Source organism: Papilio xuthus, unplaced genomic scaffold (assembly GCF_000836235.2).
Source record: "Papilio xuthus unplaced genomic scaffold, Pxut_1.1 DF826961.1, whole genome shotgun sequence".
NCBI classification, from domain to species: Eukaryota; Metazoa; Arthropoda; class Insecta; order Lepidoptera; family Papilionidae; genus Papilio; species Papilio xuthus.
In genome coordinates, this window is record NW_013531688.1 from 191,809 (window position 1) to 208,657 (window position 16,849).

The 16,849-nt window shown below is 37.0% G+C and overlaps 1 protein-coding gene across 5 annotated transcripts in view; it reads left to right on the plus strand.

Moving 5' to 3' along the window:
• Positions 1 to 14,754: 14,754 nt before the first annotated feature.
• The window catches only part of hth (Meis homeobox homothorax), a 210,078-nt gene continuing 207,983 nt past the window's right edge, over positions 14,755 to 16,849 (plus strand). For all 5 annotated transcript variants that reach the window (XM_013315320.1, XM_013315323.1, XM_013315321.1 and 2 more), the window contains exon 1: positions 14,755 to 14,940. In XM_013315320.1, coding sequence (XP_013170774.1) covers positions 14,780 to 14,940 — 161 coding nt within the window. In that variant the 5' untranslated portion in view covers positions 14,755 to 14,779. The remainder of the gene's footprint in view (positions 14,941 to 16,849) is intronic.

The following is a 16,849-nucleotide window of genomic DNA, read 5'->3' on the forward strand; positions in this document are numbered from 1 at the left end:
ATAATGTAACACAGAAAATAAAGATGGATATATTATAGGTTTCAATGTGCACATGTAACCAAATTTGATTTAGGCTCTCGTGTAGTTTATTAGGACACAAATATAAAACTTGATGCGCTTGGAGTAACTACTACTAATTACTTAAAAGACAATATAGAACATTTGTTTTTTTCCATTGGCAATGTAACACTCTAACCGCCGCCATCTGTCTGTGAACATTCAAATCATGGGATAGAATTAAGAATTCCAACAAAATAATGTAATGAGTTCGCAAATGGAAATCTATTGTAAATGAGTCGTTGGAGGTGGGACGCGCCCACTCATTTGTTATTAAGATTCCTTGGTTTTAGGGTTCCATAGAAATTGAAAAAAAAATTTAAAACTAAACGATGATCACAAAAACTAAAAATTAAAAAAAATATATTTGTATTTTTATTTTTTAAAACATGCAACACTATTCTAATAATCAGTAACTTTGAAAGTATAATGTTGATATATTTCTTATAAATAATTTCTCTCTTTAATTGTCTTTATGAATTCATTCTATTATAATTATTATTGACACCGAATGAGTGCTCTGAGCAGTCAGATCTGGTGTGAGCTGTGCCTCATGGGTGTACGGGGCGGATGGGTCGGAGTGCGCATACCGACTAGGCCCGCCGATGTTTTATTCCTAACGCGTCGCTTTTTCAATTTGAATATCGCTGTTCATTTTGCGATTGCCTCTTTGTAGAGGCGCGTTAATTGCGCACTTTGGATTCAAAGTTAATTCGCGAGCTCACTAATTTGAGGGTCCATTGTGTAACCGAGACTTAAACAACTTTTAAACGCACACCCCGTGAATGCCTGATAGATTTGCCGGCGATCGTACACCCAATAATAATTAACGGACGATTTTGCGCTCGTCTCAAAAAGAGGGTATAAATTTGAATTTCTTGTGGCCTTTAACCGAGTAGTATGCATACAAAGTTTGTTAGTACGTTCGCATTAGATATTCTTGTCAGGGAATTCTTTTCGTCGGACGCCGTCGGAGCAATGTTTATCTGCGATCGACAAATCCTCTGGTATAATTCCACTAATATGTGTGGGTTACATTAAGTAATATTAATTGCGGCGAGCTGACTCAGCAGCGCGGCCGCGGAAGGGTTGGAACAATAATGGCGTCGAGTGGCCGCACTGATCTTCCCTGTGCATTCCAATTCCTATCATAACGGAAAATAAACTTCGCTTTAATAACAATAATATACGTTTAAAATTTAGTTAACGGCTTGTGTTTTTTCGGGCTTAAGATAACAAGGTACTTATATTGCTACGAGCACAATTTTTCACTGTGCAATTTAGAGCGCGCGTTTCGTCGACCGTTCTTAAGATATTCGCCGTAAGATAAATAGACGGCCATTAGAGTAATTAGCGAATCTTATCTATTACATTATCGGCGTAAAGACGCTAAGGTTATGTCTGGAGCTGGTTTTTGAGTGCGAGTGTGTCGCGGCAGCTGGGGCCGGTCGGGGCGCGCGGGACGCGGGCAGCGCCGGGGCGATGACCAAATTATTGCCAAGAACGAGTCCCGCGGCCGCCGCCGACGCGCCCAATTCTCTGGTTCCCGCTCCCGCACTAAATCTTGATAAAGCTCTTTACGCAAAATTAAAAATATTCCAGTAGGTATCGAGTGGCGGTGGTTAATTGGCCGCCATCTCCGCGATCTCGTCAAAACAAACGTATCTGTTTATGATTATTGTTATGTGCGGTGCGGCGCGGCGCGGGCGTACGCTTTTGTTTTGACTAGTCACCGCGTAGTATCCATCGTAAATTTAATGCGGCCATGTATAATTTTATATCGACCATAAAAATGTAATGTACTCGCGCATAAAAGACGTGAAATTCCCGAGTTCGGATACGCCTCACTAACAGATTTCGAAGTCAAATAGTCGATCTCGATGGCCGACGCGAGCATCCCGCATTCTCTGCGACAATAGAGGTAACGAACGCACAAACGGACAGACGCGTTAATAAGAGCCGCGTGGGCGGCTCCGTGTCATCGTTATTTATGATGACCTTTTTTCAAAGTTTTTGTCCACCAGCAACACCGAGCGCTAGATGTCATTTCTTATTACATCCAAATACTGAAAAATATCTTGTTGATTTATCTGTGCAGGTGAAATTTGTTTAAATATAGAGAGCGCTGTGTGTTGCTGCTCGGTTGTGGCAGCGCTGAGGCGCGGGGGATCGTTTGGCCGTGCGTTCATTTTATTACTTAAATAAAAGCAAAAAGGAGACGTCCGTCGCTTTAAAAGGAAACGGTTATCTTAACGTTGGCGTATTTACGTAAAATCTGAGTGAGTGAAGGAGAGTGTAGGGGCGAGGGCGAGGGCAAGGGCGCGGGGAGGGCAGCAGACGATAAGGGCGGCGGCTATCGCAGCGGCTGCGGTCATGTGCCAGCTATTGACCCCGCTGTTTACACTGGGCCGCGGGACAAGAAAGATAAAATTGCGCATCATACGTTTACACTCGAACTGCGATAACTTACTTAACTGTACTTTCAATTTGTAAACATAATCTCGGGGCGATCGGGTTAATAGCGCTCTAAATTAATTTGGACTTCATTAAATTTGTTTGTTTATATAATTTAAATGTTGGCCGATAAGGCTCCGACGATTGTATTTAAAATATATATAAAATCAGGTGATGCGGTGCCCCAGCCGTCGCGGCGATATGTTTGTGTGATTACATTTTTAAAAGAGCACATTTTGTAAATGGAATAGGAACTAAAACTTTCATCCGCGGACTTAAAGCGACCGTTAAAGTTTCCCGCGCGATACTTTCCGAACGATAAATCCGCTCGCGAATCGAGTGAGCCCGCGCGCCCGTGCGCCCGTGCTCGCGCCGAGCCGAGCCGAGCTGAATCCGCGCCGGTTATATTTAGAAGCCACTAAGAAAAACACACTCTACATTACAAAATTAATATTGAAACGTTTTTAGAGAAGCGACGGGAGCGATGCAACCTTCCCGATTTCATTTTAGAGCGGAGCCCTACCGGTGTTACTGTACGTCAGGTTTTTACCTGACATGTCAGGTATTATAATTACGTCAGCTACGGTCCAACCTTCCATCGATACGAGAGATTTGATAAATGTTTTATCTTTTTTATCAACATTGAGGCAGTCAGTCGCGCGTGCTTGTAGTTAAGTTGTTGTCCGCCAGCGCTGCTCCTACCGCCACCGCCACTGATCCGACGATGTCAGCGAGCTGCAATAATTAGGTCCGGGGCCGCCACGTGTCGCGGCCGACGCGGCCCAAGCGGCCCCGCTCGGCCCCGCGCGGATGGGCAAATGGGATAATGGTCGTCTGGGCCCGCATCCGGCGCGGGACTCGGATACGACTCTTGCAACGCTCTGGATACAATTTTTCAATTAAATCGACCAGACAGAAGATCCCTAATAGGTGTCGTTAAGAAGTCGTGTGCCCGATTTTCGATCCGTCCCCGTAACGAGGCCGTTTTATTAGTATTTATGGTCGTGAAACAAACGCTCGCAGCGATCCGCCGCCTTCTGTACACTCACTGTATTATGAATGAAACGGAATTTACGAGCAGCGCCCTCACTAGCTCTATATTACTATTAAATTTAAGTGGCCCTTGTCGATTGTCGCCGTTGCCATCGCCGGCTGCCGTGCGCCGTCAGCCGTCCGACGCGTCTCAATCCGCTCGCTGGCTCTCACAGAGATCGACAAACATTTTTCTAAGTTTTACGGTCGTATTACATCCGGCCCGAATGAGAAGCAGTAAAATCCGATCCGAGCGTCGCTCGCGCCATAACGAAGCTCGATTTACCGCTATCAATTTTTAAAATACATAAAAAGGCACCTCAATGTTGATTATCCACCACTTAAGGCAAATTTTTGATTTAAAGTTAAGAAATACCACGGCGCTTGCTGTCATACCCGCTAGTATTGTTATTAGGCGATGTAAACTATTCAAACATATTATTCACTGTTACGAATCGCTTCTGGTAGGCCCCTACGTCGTGAATGCGCTGCCAGATGACAGAGGGAGGAGACAGAGTTACGGCCGGCAAGGGAATCAGAAAGGGACGGGACGTTAAGGGTGGCGGCGCTGACGTCCCACCCCGTGTCGGGCACAAGTGACGTCGCTGTCTTCCCCGGGCGCGGCCTCCTGCCTTCCAAACCTCGTCCCTTTAGCTATGTTTTTTGTACAGTAATCTACTCACAAATGTTTTGAATTCCCACACCGATGATTTACCGACGGCGTCCGAAGCTCGGCCGCGCATCGCAGCTTTTGCAATGATTACTCATACACGTGCCAAAAAATATTTCATCTCTAAACTTCTCGGAACCGACCTACGCCAGTTTTAAAATTTCGGTTCGTAAAAAACTATAATCCGGTCGCGAAATACGTACGAAGATTAAATAACTATATCGATTAACTTTGCGAATTTAATTATCGCGGCGGGTTCGAACCCGCGCGTCCGTGGCGGGCCGCTGTTCCGCTGGGCTGTCGGGTCACCGCCGCGCGCTCAACGGAGCTTAATCACAACCGAGGGCACAAAGCCATACGGATCGCAAAAAGCGACCCAAACAAACGAACTTATTACTCGCTGAAGATTCCCGGTGAGAAAAAACCGCAGGAATGTCATTTAAAAAAATTAAAACGTAAGATGCTTTTATTTTTTTTCGTTATGCCGACCAAAATGGACTAAAGGTTATCTCGGAGGAAAAAAGGCGGGACGGAGCGATTCCATTTTTAAAACGTATCATTTAATTTTGGAACCGGCTTTCAAGACGTCAAAAGGTGGTCATTACGCGTTTTGGAAATATTTAATGAGTAGTTTTATCATGTTTTGGGCCGGGACAGTTGACGCCTCCACGCGTAGGCCCTGACCTGGCGCGCCACAGCTAGCCTCAGCTCGGCCCAGCTCGGCCAGCTTCAGACCAGCATAGATAACAAACTCATTTAGATTTTATCACAAGTATTTTATAAAGGTAATTTAGGGCCAAATATTTAACATTTAATTTTATGAAGTATTTGTAGTACTGTAAGCATAAGGCAGTGATAGCAATCGCTATTATTTTTTTAGCAAATTCTTAAGTTAAGTCGTCTGAATAACAATGACGAGTTTGGATTCATTTAAATGTTATTGTTGTAGTGTACACGGAGGTCACACAATTGAAGACCTTTGAATGTTTACTTTGATCAGAGCAAATGTCAAACGACGCAACAGGTGCCGTGTACGTTTATGCCCGCCTTATCTATTTAAATAGTTTAACGAAAGTTAACTTACTACATGTTTGATTTCTTTGTGAACCAATGTATGTAACATGTATCGATGAATGATTCGCATATTTGTTGTGCGCGCAGTAATCACACAATAAACCTCGCAATGACATCAATAATAAATAATTCATTAGTTTATTTGTCACGTTGCCGACAAATATCGTACAGATTCAGTAATTACAGATTGACAGATGCGATACGATACAACATTGTTTCTGTTGTGGCTTATAAAAAATATATTTTCGATTCGAAGGCGAGGTGTCGGTGCGATCATTACAGAATTTTAATAACCCCTATCCCTTCATACGTGACGGAATGTCAGTCGGCACTGACCTAAAAATTTATGGGAAAATATTTTTGTTGGAACGATGTGTTTGTTTACTTACGTACTTTATTGTTATGTTGATAAGTGTTATAATCGCGTGCGGCTCGCGATCTGGACGAGGAACGCATGCTCCGAAGACCGTCGCCATATGTAAAGTGACAAACGCCTACAAATTAATGACGCAAGACGCAGAAGTGTGTCACGCCGGTTCCCGCTCCCGCTCCCGCTGCCAACGAGGAACAACCACCAGCTAAAGAGCACCTCTGAAAACAATTTCTCTGATCATTAACATAGTATTTATGATACCAGCTCACAACTAAATATTAATTTTCTTCTCATTCCTTTACTTTGCAACATGAACTAAAACTTTATAACAAATATCGTCCGGACGCTAATTATATTTAAATATGAATTTGTGTGAGGGATGAACATTCAATGCACTAATTTATTTTGTGCAGGAATTTTTCAAATGATATTTATTATCTTCTTGTTTATAAATTGAGAAATAGCTTTAGTTGGCACTTTATAACCGATATAGCGAAAGCTATCAGAAAGCTTTGTCGTGTGTAGGCGCCATCAGGCAAGCTCCGGACATTAAGTGCTCATTGCCAGTGGTAGCCGGAGCGGCGCGGTGCGGCGGGCTGGCGAGTTGAGCTCTTATCGCGTATCGGTGTGCGTGCCACAAAACTGAAAACAATGGCCTCGTCTGTAACCATACGCGCCATCTTGAAAATAAAAACTCAAATCACTTCGTTCATATTGCAAAGAAATATTTATTAATTAACGATAACAAATTGTAAGTAGGTACGATAGTGTGACGGATATTTAAAGGCAATGTAAGCGAGGAGCAAACATCGCGGTTGTATTTTTATGCTCCCACCTATACATTTAAGTGGGGATATTAAACGCGGACCTTCTTTACTACATCGTAAAATGTCCGTCATTTAAAAGCATATTTATAGTGGCGAGGCGTCGCGCTACAGCCTCTCCCATTGTTTTGAATTTGATCCAATAAAAATACCTACCTCGGACGCCATTTTCATATCGCCTGTACAAACATAGCAGTCTTCCGCCGCCTGCCGCCCGCCGTCACCCGCCGTCATCCGCCGTCATCCGCCGCAAGTAATAAGGGTCACATCTGTTTAATCCACAGTCGATCACCAGCTTTTCTTATTCACACAACTTTAATTACCAATATTGAAGTATTTGCGATCACTATAGTGTCTATGACGAAGTGATAAGGTTGAAATTATGACACACCGGATGTCTCGCGCCGTTATTGCAATGATTGCGGCACAAGCAAGCAGTTAAATATGTAATTATGATTTAGAAGGAGGTTTTACGACGTGCATTATTGTTGCGAGCCGCTAATCGTTGCCGCTGCGACTGCGACCACGTTCCCTGATTAATTCGAAGCTAGTTAATGATTCGTGTAGAAATCTAGACCCGGCCTATAATTAGGTCACAAGAAATGTTAATTATGAATTTAAGTATGGATCGATTACAGATATTGCATACTCGTATTATATTTTACGATTGCTGTAAAACTTAATTGATTTTAAATACAACTAGGTATTGAACATTTTAACAGTTTTCGCTTATTAAAATACAAGATTTAATTCCTAAAACGTATAGAATAACACAGTACTTACAAAATAATAAAAGGGCTACGTTAAAGCTATGTTTTTATTATATTTTTTATAATAAAAGCAATGAGATGTGAAGGACGTTAACCCGTTGGAAAGCGATACGTTACCCAAGACATGCGCTGGTTTTTGATATCCAAAATATTGTATACATATAATACTTTCAAACCGAATTACATATAGAAAATATAGATATAGAAATGTCTCCTCACATTAGGGATCTGTATTTCAGTTAATATTTTTTTTATTTTTATCTTTTTGTTAAATTTATCTTTGTCAGTCGTGACGTTTGATTTACACAAAGTTTGTATGTACTGTAAAGTGATTCGCAAGGCTTTTGTGTCAGCTGACTATACAATTTGTAAATAAATGTTTGCTAATGAAGCGGGGACCTAGGAGCGCCCCGCGGCGTCACCCGTCACCCGCCGCGTTATTGCCGCGACCCATGGTACCACTGATTATGCTATAAGTATTTATACACGACCACCTCGGAATTTGAAGGTTATCACAATTTAAGACACTGGTATAAAAATAAACAAATGTACGTTTACATTTTGACTTGTAAGATATAACCTAGAAAGCAACCATTAGAATGGAAGTAAGCTTTTTTTTTAAGTAAAAACATTATTACGATTTTATTTTCCAGTTTGCACTTTCATTGGTCACTACTACATTTGTTACAATTGATATCATTTGCTTGTGAGTTAGCAAAGCAATTGAAGTCATTCTGAGCCTGTCCTTAACAGTAATTGAGCTAAAAAGCTCCCCTTGTATCTGGCTGAAAATGGAGATATGACGTCATTCAATATCATAACTCGAAAGCTATATAAACACGGTAAAAACTAATAAAAATAATTTATTACTACGTAGCAATATTTTTTTTATTAAATTCGAGCAAGGAGAGCGAAATCGTTTTTATATAGAGCTCCTTCTAAGCGAAGTTAAAACAAAGGACATGTTTATTTATGCTCCGATGTCAGGAATGACAATCATTACCATGTTCGGTGGCCGCCATCTTTGTTATTGCACTTTTATTATATTAACCCGCAGCTAGGACATGCAGAGACATCGAGATCCGCCATTAATACTTGTCCATTTCTGTTGTGATAAACTTATTAGCATTAACATTTCCTCAATAAAAGCTGTTAGAATAATTGCTCGTGCAATCGTAACGATTTATCGCCGTCCACAGAAGAATGTTTAATTACAGTTTTTTGTTGCAATCTCGCGTTCACACTGCCTGTTGTAAACATTGTAAGTATGCGGGTAAACATTTAAATTCCTGGTGTTAATTAAAAAATGACAAATGACTGTTATTGATTGATTAATAATGATTAAGTTCAGAAATAGAAATTGTATTAATGTAATTTGTCAATATTGTCAATAAATTAACTGTAGCCGAGTTTATACATATCTCTTCTTAATATTCAAAACAAATATTATAAATGCGAATGTTTAGATGGATGGTGATCTCCAGAACAGCTTAACGGATCGTGATGAAACTTGGCATACATACAGAACATAGTCTGGAGGAATACATAAGCTACTACTTATGTTTTTTTTTAATTCCGCGCGGACAAAGTCGCGCGCGACAGCTAGTCATATCTGCCTGTAAAAATAAAAATTGCTTTTATATTTTTTTTACCATAAATTTTCCAAGAATACATGAATAAATCTGTAAGGAAAAATAATCGCGATTGTCATCGGCAATCACAAAATGGCGGTCGCCGTAAAGGTATACAATCAGGCAATTAATTCGCGAGCTATAATAATGAATACATTCTCCTCGCGCTCTGTTATTTTCATAATACCTAGGTACCTTATGGGCAAGTGCTAGGGCGCCTAGATTGCGGGGTAATAGCACCTAGGCAAGGTGATAGTTACAGTGGGCAGGACAATTTGCATCGGTTAGTATATAATGAGCACTATTTCATTTCTTTTACCCTTCATTTTCTTCAATGGCGCAGTTTTTAATTCAATGCATTGACTGTTGAGTACTTTTTTTAATTTATAGGATTAAAACTACACTTTTTCGACTAAATTGACCATTTATGAAGCTTAATATCTTATTAGATTTTGTATGCAACCTGCATAAGTTTTAAGAGACTCAAACCAATTGTCTAAATACTAGTTAAGTTCTAAGAAGCATATTAAAAATTAAGCATATCGCCAAATTAATCAAAGCTAATCAAAAACCTTTTTTGTAAGCCTACGGTATTCAAAACAATTTAAATTTTTCCTTTTCTTTTAAGTGTAACAAATTTCTCTTTTGTTTTGTCCCTTTAATAAAAAAAAATTATGTAGAACAATGCCACATGTAGTTTTACGAAAATTGAGGATGAGCGCATTTTGCCTGTTTCATTTAGGTCAGTCATGCTTTCCACACATTCTCCGAGAGGCTCCGTGACTGTAGGCAGTTAAGCCGTAACTCCACTGCATAGATTATCTGTGCGGGCAATTCGCGACGCTAATGCCGCCGCCAGACGAAAACATTCACTGTTTTTGCCACTCATTGCCAACTAACGGCATTGCATGCAGTTTTGTTAAAAACTATACTTGATAATCATATTAAAGGCAATTATAAAAAAAAACAGTATAGCAACATCGCTATCGGCTTATATGTTTGAAATTTTCACTTTATTTCTCTGAGGTGATTATCTGAGAAGTAAAATTAATATTAAAACTTTTCTATTATTATTAAGTTTTGTAGATACAGATAATTCCATTAATTAATGTTATTATTACTATTAAAAACTTAAATTAAACAATGTGACCACTCTGTCAATGTATAATCTGTGTCCACTCGCTAAGCGTGACATAATTATTTTAAAAAGATAATAAAAACACGTGTTGAAGTCAAATATTTGAAATCCAAGAATGTAGTTTACATTAAAAATATCAATAACACTTTTTTATCTATTTCATAATCATTTTTATCTCAATAGAAAAAATACTATCGTTTTGCAAAACGCTGTTCAATGCTTCGACAATTATTTGAAAATAAAATAGGTCATAAGTTTGATAAACGATTACTATAAAATAATTGGCAAATTAAAACGCTTGTTATTTATAATTATTTACATAATATATGATAGATATAATTCATTAGGTCGCGTTGTTAATCATATTTACGGCTTGTTTATAATTTTTTATACAAAGTTTAATTAGAAATTATCAAATAAAATCAGTTGGTTTAACTTGACTATATTGTTATTTCTTAATTTTATTTGAGGTTATGATTTTTGTAATTACATTTGATTGGTTATAGTTACCTATTGGTAATAAGGATAGTTAAAAATTTGTAAGCAAACTCGGTCGGTATTTATAGTGCGTATCAGAGTGGGTACGGTCAGCAGCGTGTAAAACTAGCGATAGTGTCGCCATCTAGTAACAATTATAATGGCTTTAATATCGCCCGTTTACTGATAAAATGACGTTTTGAATGAGCAATAATGTGTAAATCTCTAGGACGGTCTGCAAAAAAAGTTTATAATTATTTTCATATTATTGGCATTCTAAAATGTTATGGAATGTAATATGTGGTATGATATATTAAAATCAATGGATATTTTTGGTCAAAGTTAGGTGGATCCTTAGATAAGGTTTATTAAGTGACCGATTTCAAAATAACGCGTCAGATTATATATGCTAGACTGTATTGCATGGTATTTTTGCAGACTGTACCTCACTATTGTTCATAGCGCATATAAGACGCAGTGAAATAAAACGAATAGTACATAAGAAGGCAGCTTCCTATAACAAATGTAATACTTAAGATTACTGCTCTTACTCTGATATTATGAATAGACTAGTATATCCACGTGACTTTGCTTTATTTTATAAGAATGATACTGATTAATTATTAATGGGTAGTTATATAGAAAAAAAACTACACAATACAAATATCTAAATAATTATCATTCACTTTCGTTATAATTAAAACTTGTAGTGTTCTTAAGACTATTCAAATTTAGAAACTAATAAATTAATAAAAGAAAGATTCTTCAACTAAATGAAATAAAACGATAATCTATGATTCGTTATTTCAGTGACAACTGATAAGGTGGAGTGCGCTCGAAATTAATTAGACATAGTGGTTTCGTTTGACTTTATTGTAATGCAATTAGGCGATGCTCGAGTGTTACTAATATATAATATTAATCGACAATATTTCAAAATATAGTCAATAAATAAGGGATGTTTATTATATATATAAAAGAGAGAAGTGATTCTCAATAAATAGAGACAATAACAATGTTATTAGGTAGAATATAGTAATAAACAATAGAAAATAGAATAGAGTATAGAAGAATAACTTATTTGTAACTTAATTGTAGGATAGTAATACACTTAACTATAACAGTTCATCATTAACAATATTAAAATAGAAATAATTAACACTAGCAACACTACCTGCTAATGTATTTGTTTATCAAGTGTACACTGAAGTATACTCTTCGTAATAATAAAAAAGTTGCGTTATAATACAGTTTTCAAAGTGTTTTAAAAGTAAAATATTAGATGCATAAGGAGAGTCTGAAAGCGGGCTGAATAGAGTTTGGGGTCGCGCGCCCATCGCCCATCGCCCAGCGCCATCAAATACGATGACATTGCTGTTTGGAGCGATCGATAGCCTCGACCTGTCATTAACGCATCTATATGCATCTATATATAAAATGTACGCTTGTCTTTTTGTGTGCGCGTAACAGCTGGCCCGGCGCGGGGTGGAACACATTCCGGCCCATCGATTACAATTATACAGCTTCAAAAAAACATGTGCTATGTTAGTGTATTATTATGTTAATTTTAAGAATAATGTTCAATTAAACAGATAGATATTAATTACTTTTATAACAAGAACTAGCTGTCTCCCGCGAATACGTCCGCGCAGTATTAAAAACTTAATTTGTACCATATATGTTCTTCCAGAATAAGTTCTGCATCTATGACAAATTTCACCAGGATCCATGCAGTCTTCTGGAGATACCTTCTAACAATTTATAATAATAAGATAAACCGATTAGGTTGCTATAACTGACGAGAATATAAAACACTAAATAATTACGTGGTTTCATTATATAAAATATTGTCAAACGAAACTGTGTTTACCTCGGTCGAGTGCATAACAAGGGGATTTGCTTGAATTATCTAATTAAACGAAATCGGTCGGTCTGTGTGTTTAGTGCAGACATTGTAACCTAGAGCGCAGCACACGTGAGGCTTCCCCGGACGAGCATCACGTCCGCTGCTTTATTGTGCTGTTGGATTATAAAATTACACATAGATTCAGTTAAATAGAACATGAAATTATGTTACTAAGCATTACTAGACTTACTGCTAAAACCAATATTCCATCTTCAACCATCTTTTGTTTATCCGCGGTATTTTGAATAACCGTTTTTTTATTTTTATTTATTTTTTACTAAAATATTTTTGAATACAGTTATATGCAAAATATGTTATTGTTAGGAAGTGACCTTTGCTCTGCGTCAGTTTGACTCGCGATGTACAAAAACAAAGCTCAGTCAGTGGAGACGCATATTTATTCATGATGTTAACAATGGTCCTGTTGGGGAGGAGTGACTTTGGGTTGGCAGTGAAGCTGTTTTATTTGCATTTATGAATTGACAAATGAAAATACAGTATTACTAACATTTGTATATAGTTTTAATGCACAAAAATCAATTAAATCGAAGCACCAATAGACTAAAGCATCTTGCGATCGTGGGGATTATTTTTTTTACCATATCCTAGCACAAGTCTAGAACTTAGTTGAAATGGTTACTCGACATATCTTGGAAACAATTATATTACTGTTACTATTACTTATATTATTATATAAATGAGAATGTTAAGTTGGATGGATGGAGGGTTAAAAGGTATCTCTAGAACGGTTGCATGGATCTCTATGAAATTTGGCATAGATGTAGAACATAGTCTGGAAGAACTCATATGCTACTTTTTTTTAAGTCGAATGCGACAGCTAGTTCGTGAATAAATAAAAATTATAATATAAGTGATAAATGTTGTTGGTTATATTCACAAATGCCCTAAAGTTTGATAACTGTAGCATGGTTATTTTAGAATAATAAATTGATAAGTGTCAATTGCAACACGCGGTTTGCTACACCTGTTGTAAATCGACAGATGTTATGACATTTATATGAATTAAATGTTAAATAATTACGTGTTTATAATATAAATACATTTTGATGAAATCCTTTTTTTTATTATCTTGGTGTTGTCACACGAAAATAAGTAATAATAGATGTATTAATTCGCTTTATTTTAGTAAATTGGCAATAGTATAGACAGGTATGATGTCTTTATGATCTTAATATTGATATTAGAGAGATTTAAATTATATCACTAAGTTTATGCGAAATAATTATTTGCTAAATATAATAAAACATGCAAAGTAATTGTGATAGAAGTTGTTCCTTTTTTTATATTACATTTGTTATTAGTAAAAGAAATTATTCATATTACTTATCGATATAAGTAACTGATACATATATGAGAATGTTTTGACTACATGTATATAATGTACTACATTGTATTACGCGTTATTACATAGTAATATAGTCTACTACTCTCACACCTGTCTCGTACTCTTCTATATAAGTCAAGTAAGCAATAATAATTTTGCATTTTACAGTTTTTTTCTACATATACGTAATCAAACTTAATTTAAAACTAACGATGTATCAAATCACTTCATACCTTTTAAGTAAGCTTATTTTTTACAATACAACTATATAATTTTATTCGTATTTGTGCATTTTCAAAGCACAACAAATAAAGTTGGTGCGCGTCTTAGCTAATAGCTTTGTGGGAGCTTTCAAGAGGCGCTGTCAAACATTTTTTCTCGCCGCTAAGCTTCTCTCTCGGGAATGTATTTTAAAAGCTCGAGGTGGTTAATTGATGGCCGCGGCCGATGCGATACCGATCTCAATGACTTAACTATTTTGAATGAATATTCATGCGGCCCTCGCCTCGCACACTATTTATTTTATTTTTGAGTACACACTCTTAGCTTTTAATTGCTGCAGCTGAGGAGAGCCTTTTGTTTTGCCTCTTCAATTGTAGCGCGCGGACGATTCTATTCTGCCTCTACGGTTCTTATTGTTACTGTATTACTATACAGACTTAATCTACATTTTATCGACAATGACCGTGTACTCATTTTACTCAGCCATTTTTATGTTATAGAATATACGATATAAAGCAGATTTTAACAACGTATAGGTACGCAATAGAAGCCTAATGTCTCACTTCTGTACACACATATTTTTACACATTTATAATTTTCAGTTCTTCATTATTGCTACAGATACTACTAATATATATTAAAACTAACCTTATTTATGTCTAACACCAAGGCCAACAATGCATCTGTAACTTATTTGGCCTAATTTTTGACACTTGATACCGCCTTGATATTTACATTGTGACAGGGTTACTGATAGTGGATATTGTATGTTACAGTACGACGAGAGCCTCCACGGAGGGGGCTACATGGAGGGCGGCGCCATGTACCATGAGCACCGGCTGGCGCACGCGCACCTGCCGCCCGTGCATTACGCGCCGCCCGCCGCCGCCGCGCACGCCGCGCACGCTGCGCACGCCCTGCCCGGCGAGCCGCTCGTGCACAAGCGCGACAAGGATGCCATATACGGGTGAGTCTGGTGGTAACGTGTGTCCTACTCATTATATTAACACCTAACTAACATCCATCATAATAATAAACATGCAATAATCTTCAACAAAACAAAATTAAAACTGTTGGTTAGTGCTGTTGTGTTGACCTCAAGTCCTAAACAAAACGGAAAACAATATAAAAGTTACACTACAAAAATCTTAAGATATCATTATTGCTAACTTTTAAACTTTTACAACGTAGATACAATCTCTGAGATAAAATATTTGTGTCAATTTTCATATTTTCTTTCTTGTTACATTTTCTTGAAGTCTCCTAGTGGTAGCGGACTCAGCAATTGATTTCCTTCCTCAGTTTATTCAATAAAATGTACATCGAATACATCCTCATTTACTTCACATCCTTTAAGGAAATCAGATTTTGCATAATATGTAACCGTCTGCGGTCAAAGTTTGCACTATGATAAAGGTTGTTGACATCAACGTGTTGTAAAATATCATCTTATATTAATTCCGCCTTTAACTTATAATAATATTTTGATTTTGAACGCTGTCTTAAATCACAGTTTTGAAGAACAAAAGGCTTAAAATAAAACTATATCAGGCCAGCCGCAGCAACACGAGGCCACAAACTGTAGCGAAACAAGTCAAAGGATCAAGCGATTAATGAACAAAACAATCAATATTATTGTGTTTAAAAATTACATTGTTTTTTATTGTAGTTATTAACATGTAATATTATATGACTTTATTTGCACTTTTATATGCAAAAGATATAATAATTACTACGTAATTGGCTTCCTCTAAGACTTGTGTAAGATTTATCAAGATTGCAAATATTTGTATCCATTTCATAGTGAATTTGATAATATGTTCAATTTTTCCTATTGAAGTTGAATGATATAATTGTGTGGCATTCGCTCCTCCCATCACTTGGCAACTTGGCATCAGAGTCCGTTACTGGTATCGCTTTGGGTCATAACTCATCCCCGTGTTTACCTCCGCTCGCAGATCCGACGCCATTGGTCGTCTCTACACGACCGTCAATACACGCCTCGGGTACTCACATATTGTCTTATGACACAATAATATATATAGACACTTGATGCTGGCTGAATGGACTTTGTAAAGTACATCATGCAAAGAATAGTTTAAGATATATCTGAGAAGTTTAACTATGTTTTGAATTGACACAGATGATTAGGAGACCAGTTCTAACGAAAATACCAGGACAACATAAATATCCTATCTAGTAGAAGTTCTGTGTAATTTCTTTTTTTATTTAATTTATATTGAATTTAGGCGAAAGGAGGTTTTATGCTTTTTTTAGTGACTTAACTTATTTGTTGATGCAACTGCAATTTTTTTTTTAAATATTGTGAACTTTGTATCAGTGATAAGTTAATGTAATGTAAACGAGGAATATTAGGAGTGAAGTTTCCTGATTTCTTGCTTAAAGAATGAATGAAATTTTATAGGATTACACACAAGATATTTGTATATTAAATAATATTGTAAAAAAATTAGTCAAAATACGATAGTATTGTAATGTTGTGACATTCGCAAATTATCAATTAAATTGGAGTTGACGACGACATAACAAGCACCTAATCTACGTCTTATCGAATGTTTTTGACGTCTTAATCGCGGCTTATAATTTCTATCAGATAGTCCAGCACGGTAGCCGCCGCTCTGGCCTTCCTACATAACCTTATCTCAACACATTTTATTTATAGATATTTATCAATTTAATAAAAGAAAAATAAAATAAATTAAACAAATTGCATTTGCAAATTAAAAATCTATACACTTTTAATGCAAATTCGTGAGATACTAAAAGCTATTTTGATTTGTAAAACCACACACTTTTAAATTGGTCTTATTTAAAATGAATACCGTTTTTAAAATTTGTGTGAACCGTGAAGTAAA